We start from the raw sequence: 6,268 nt of genomic DNA, 5'->3' as shown, positions 1-6,268 counted from the left end.
AGCTGTCTTCTAGCTCCAGGTTCTTCAGTTCTACTCTTCACCCAACCTTTAAACTGACTGTACTGACTTGGCTAGATTTCAAGCCAGAGTTGTGATTAACAGTATTACAGCTACTTTTTAATATTATTTTAGATTTTTCTATTATTTAAAAATCTTGTTTATACTTAATGCATATAAATTATACATGTATGTATAGTATGTATTATACATACACACATTATAAATTTGCCTTCATATGACCAAAAGAATGCATATAAAGATATAAAGAATATAGTATATAAAAACAAAAAACTGGGTACTTACCACTAGCTTAAGCAATAGAACAATACCTAATATGTATGAAGTCTCTGCTGTACCTCTCCCTGATTACATCCTCCCTTAACTAATTTTTGTAAATCTTCACACATTTGAATGGCCCCTATCCAAAAGTCAAGAAACAAGTGTTGACAAGGCTGTAGAGAAATGGGAACCCTCCTATACTGTTGGTGGGAAAGTAAATTGGTGTAGCCACTGTGGAAAGCAGTATGGAGGTTCTTCAAAAAATTAAAAATATAAATGCCATATGACCCAGTAATTCCACTTCTAGGAATTTACCCAAAGAAAACAAAATCCCTGATTTGAAAAGCTATGTGTACCTTTATGTCTACTGCCACATTATTTACAATAGCCAAGTTATGGAAGCAACCTAAGTGTGCATCAATAGATGGATAAAGAAGATGTGGCACATATATACAATGGAATATTATTCAGCCATAAAGAAGTAAGAAATCCTGTCATTTGCAACAACATGGATGGACCTGGAGGGCATTATGCTAAGTGAAATAAGCCAGGCAGAGAAAGACAAATACTGTATAATTTCACTTATTTGTGGAATATAAGAACAAAATCAACAAAATGGCAGTAAACTCATAGATACTGTGAAGTGACTGGTGGTTATCATTGGGAAGGGGTGGGGCTAGGTGGGGAGGGTGATGGTAGGTGATCTAGGGACACAAAAATTATCAATCATAATGTAGGTTGGTCACAGGGATAGTAGTACAGCATGGAGAATACAGCCAATGATTCTGTAACATCTTTCTATGTTGACAGATAGTAACTGCACTAGTGGAGGTGAGGATTTAGTAATACGGATAACTGCTGAACCATTGTGTTGTATACTCGTACCCAATATAAGATTGTATATCGATGATACTTCAAAAGAAATACAATAGCTGAACAGGATGGGCATCTGTTAATTACAAAATAAGCTATGGCTATCAAAGGAAGAAAAGATTCAAAACCAACTACATACAGACTGAAACCAATTATAGACTTTATTACAATAGTTACAAACAATATTTTAGTGGCACTTAATCATATCACAATTACTCAGACTATATACAAATATCTATATAAGACTACATTTTTTAAAAAGAAAAGGCAATTAATGACCAAAAAGAAAATCACATTATCAACAATATTTTTCCTAAAAGTTATGGCCAATAACAAAGGAAATTCACAGTTATTCTGAAAATATTTTAAAGATGTAGGAATCATATTGCACCTAATACAATTATAAACCCTAATGAGCAGATTTATATATTTTCATCTAGTTTTTCACAAAATTTACATTATCATGCAATATTTCACTGTACACAGATGGTGTAACTACAATAAACAGGTTATTTTACAAACTTTTAATATAATGGCCACAAAATTAGAATTATTGAAAGTTATGTTTAAAATACTACTACTATACAAAAAAAAAAACCACTCCAGTGTAATAAAACTTAACGGACACAGTAATAATTTGTTCACAGATCAAGTAAGTTTCTTAGTGTTCTTCTTTGTCTTTCCCTTTCTTTTCCTTTTCATCTTGCAGTGCAGTACCAAGTTTTTTGATAAGAACTGACAGAACTTTGTCCAGTGGATCCATGACTCCTCTCTGAAGCCATTTAGGAATAGTGGTCCTGGCATGATGGAAGCCCAATTTTTGAAGGATATAATCAACGCCTACTGGATCAATCTTTCTTCCAGTCCAAGAAATTAGTCTAAAATAATTATACATAATAATTATTAAGTAGTACAGTGCCCTAGCACAGTTCTGAAGGTAAGGTTTAAGAACATCAACAAAGCTCCATAATATGCTCAAGACAATGTATTTTCAGTAGTTACATTGAGTAATATAACCTAAAATTCCTGGAATCACTCTAATAACATTAAAAAAATTGCGATTATAAGTATCCTTGAGAGCCCAAACAGCAATGGCATTTAGTCCATTTCATTCTGATTATTTTAATTTAGGTCTCTTAAATTATGCAGCCTTCTTAAACATTTAAAGGACAGCTGGTTCATTCTAAAGATGTTAACTAACTTGATGCAGAGAATCCTTTTACAATGTATATCAAATCATAATATTCTACACTTAAAATATCTTATTTTTTGCCAGTTGTACCTCAATAAAGCTGAAAAGAGAGAGTTCAACAAGCATGGGGCATAATGGTGGGGAAAAAACGCTAATATTTACTGATTGCTTTCTATGTGCAAAACATGTTTGAAGAATCGTTTTCTCCCTACTCCTGGTATTTCCTTCCATTTAGAGTAACAGCCATTAGTAAAACACTGTAAGCCTTTTTCTGCCCTCTTACTGACGATTTATCTGATAGCAAATGAACAGGTAACTGAGTAGTGTAGTTTAGTATCCTCCTCCCTGTCTTCTCTCATTTTGGTCTGTTCCTCTGTACCACGGGGTTTTCAAGGACAGGCTCCTAAATAGGTTAGCCCGAGACTGGTCATGGCTAGGCTGAGTACACAGGGCTGCTGACTGCACCACTCCAGCCTCACCCCCTTCACTGCCCTTTGAGTTCTGCATTACTGAGACCCTGTAGGTAAGTCCAAACCTGGACTTTGTAGTAGAAGACCACTGTTGCCAGATATCCAAACCACATTCTTTGTTATCAGCTTTATCAGTATTGAAATCGTCTTTTTGATTTTCAGCTGCCTCTAGCCCACTATTTCAGTTGGTCCTGAATTTGGGTAGGGAAAAGGGGGATATTAATAGTTACACACTTTCCATTAGTTAGTTAATTTGACCATTGTAATGACCCTACAAGGTAGGTAATACTATTCAAATTTTTTCATACGAGGCAACTGAGATAGAGAGAATTCAGGTCCTTTGGCAAAGGACACTCAGCTAGGCTATAAAGCTATGCTTAGAGCCAGAGTGCTTTACCATGCTCCCTACCACTAAGTCATATTTCTTAGTCTCCTGGTAGTATGTTAAAATAAGGAATGTAATTATGGTTTAACTACTTTTATGATTATAAATTAAAAGATAGTTAATTTCATTAGATTGACAAATACAAAACAATCTTCTAAACAGTTCCAGCACTGGCACATTTGCAGTATTTTAATACTGTTCCTGAATACTGACACTGTTAATATTTATCATGAGTGTATGTACAAATTAATAAAAGTGTGTTGGTTACAACAAATTCAACACAAATTAATACAAAGTCATCACTATTTTTCTGCATATATAGGAATCCACTGTATAATGTAGATTTTGTTTGGAATTATTTTGTGGCATAAATATGTCTGAATAATAACTTCATCTAAATCTGTATCATTCTGGAGAATATTGTGCTGAAGTGAGAGAGGCTTTTGGCTACCATTATTCGATGATTCAGACAAGTACGTATATTTTTTATTTTTTAAATTAAAAATCCACATTGAGGTACATACAATAAAATGCACAAATCTTAGTGTACAGCTTGATGAATTTTGACATATGTACACACTTATCTAACCATTGCCCAGATCAAGATATCAAACACTCTCATTTATTTTTTTCTGTTCACCTTTTTCACCCATGCCCCTATGGTAACCACCAGTCTATTCTGTGTGTTTATGACCTTATACAGTTTTCTTCATTTGTTTTTTTAGGTTCCACATATAAGTGAAATCATTCAGTATTTGCCTTTGACCTATTTCACTTAGCATAATACTCTGTAGGTCTACCCATGTTGTTGCAAATGGCAGGATCTTTCTTTTTATGCCTAAGTAATACTTCATTTTACATATATAACACTTCTTTATCCATTCATTTCTCGGTGAACATTCAGTTGTTTCCATATTTTGGCTATTGTAAACAATACTGTGATAAACACAGGAGTGCACATGTCTTTTCAAATTACTGATTTTGTTTCCTTTGAGTAAATTCCAAGAAGTAGATTGCGGGGTCATATGGTAGTTTGATTTTTAGTTTTTTGAGAAACCTTCATACTGCTTTCCATACTGGCTGCACCAATTTGCAATCCCACCAGCCGTAAATGAGGGTTTCCTTTCCCTCACATCCTTGTCAACACTTAATATGCTTTGTCTTGGTGGTATTAGCCATTCTAACCAGCATGAGGTGGTATCTCATTGTGGTGCTGAATTGTATTTGCATGATGCTTAATAATGTTGATATGAGTCTGTTGACCATCTGTGTGTCTTCTTTGGAAAAATGTATATTCAGATCCACTGCTTATATATATATATATTTTTTTGTATCAATAATATACAATTATATGAGCAACATTGTGGTTACTAGATGCCTCCATTATCAAGTCCCCACCACATACCCTGTTACAGTCACTGTCCATCAGTGTAATAAGATGCTATAGAGTCACTACTTGTGTTCTCTATGCTATACTGCCTTCCTTGTGCCCCCCCTCCTATATTATGTGTGCTAATCACAAAGCCCCTTATTCCCCTTCTCCCTCCCTCTGCCCCCCTCCCCGCCAAGTCCCTTTCCCTTTGGCAACTGCTGTTAGTCCATTCTTGGGTTCTGTGAGTCTACTGCTGTTTTGTTCCTTTGGTTTTTGCTTTGTTCTTATGCTCTACAGACGAGTGAAATCATTTGGTACTTGTCTTTCTCTGCCTGGCTTATTTCACCAAGCATAATACCCTCTAGCTTCATCCATGTTGTTGCAAATGATAGGATCTGTTTTCTTCTTAGGGCTGAATAGGGTATATGTATCACATCTTCTTTATCCATTCATCTACTGATGGACACTTAGGTTGCTTCCATGTCTTGGCTATTGTAAATAGTGTTGCAATAAACATAGGGGTGCATATGTCTTTTTGAAACTTGGCTCCTGCATTCTTAGGGTAAATTCCTAGGAGTGGAATTTCTGGGTCAAATGGTGTTTCTATTTTTAGTTTTTTGAGGAACTTCCATACTGCTTTCCACAATGGTTGAACTAGTTTACATTCCCACCAGCAGTGTAGGAGGGTTCCCCTTTCTCTGCATCCTTGCCAGCATTTATTGTTCCTATTCTTTTCTATGTTGGCCATCCTTACTGGTGTGAGGTAATATCTCATTGTGGTTTTAATTTGCATTTCCCTGATAATTAGCAATGTGGAGCGTCTTTTCATGTGCCTGTTGGCCATCTGAATTTCTTCTTTGGAGAAGTGTCTTTTCATATCCTCCACCCATTTTTTAATCAGGTTATTTGCTTTTTGGGTATTGAGGCATGTGAGTTCTTTATATATTTTGGATGTTAACTCCTTGTTGGATATGTCATTTACTAATATATTTTCCCATACTGTAGGATGCCTTTTTGTTTTGCTGATGGTGTCCTTTGCTGTACAGAAGCTTTTTAGCATGATGTAGGCCCATTTGTTTATTTTTTATTTTGTTTCCCTTTGCCAAGGAGATGTGTTCAGGAAAAAGTTGCTCATGTTAATATTCAAGAGATTTTTGCCTGTGTTGCTTCTATGAGTTTTATGGCTTCATGACTTACATTCAGGTCTTCGATCCATTTTGAGTTTACTTTTGTATATGGAGATAGACAATAATCCAGTTTCACTCTCTTGCATGTAGCTGTCCAGTTTTGCCAACACCAGTTGTTGAAGAGGCTATTATTTCCCCCTCTGTATATCCATGGCTCCTTTATCGTATATTAATTGACCATACATGCTTGGGTTTATATCTGAGCTCCCTATTCTGTTCCATTGGTCTGTGGTTCTGTTCTTGTGCCAGTACCAAATTGTCTTGGTTACTGTGGCTTTGTAGTAGAGCTTGAAGTCAGGGAGCGTAATTCCCTCTGTTTTATTCTTCCTTCTCAGGATTGCTTTGGATATTTGGGGTTTTATAGGCAGCATATAGATAGGTCTTGTTTTTTAATCTATTCAGTCACACTATGTCTTTTGATTGGAACATTTAGTCCATTTACATTTAAAGTAATTTTTGTGAGAGATGTACTTATTGCCATTCTTTTGTTAAATGTTTTCTGGTTGTTTT

The 6,268-nt window shown here is 35.4% G+C and overlaps 1 protein-coding gene across 1 annotated transcript in view; it reads right to left on the bottom strand.

Moving 5' to 3' along the window:
• Window positions 1-1,299: 1,299 nt before the first annotated feature.
• LOC118928599 (bridge-like lipid transfer protein family member 1) overlaps window positions 1,300-6,268 on the bottom strand; it is a 179,059-nt gene continuing 174,090 nt past the window's right edge. Inside the window, 1 exon segment of the mRNA XM_057503269.1 lies at window positions 1,300-2,030. Within this exon segment, the coding sequence (XP_057359252.1) occupies window positions 1,814-2,030 (217 nt within the window). The 3' untranslated portion in view covers window positions 1,300-1,813.

Source organism: Manis pentadactyla, chromosome 5 (assembly GCF_030020395.1).
Source record: "Manis pentadactyla isolate mManPen7 chromosome 5, mManPen7.hap1, whole genome shotgun sequence".
NCBI lineage: Eukaryota > Metazoa > Chordata > Mammalia > Pholidota > Manidae > Manis > Manis pentadactyla.
This window is presented reverse-complemented; position numbering and strand designations above follow the sequence as displayed.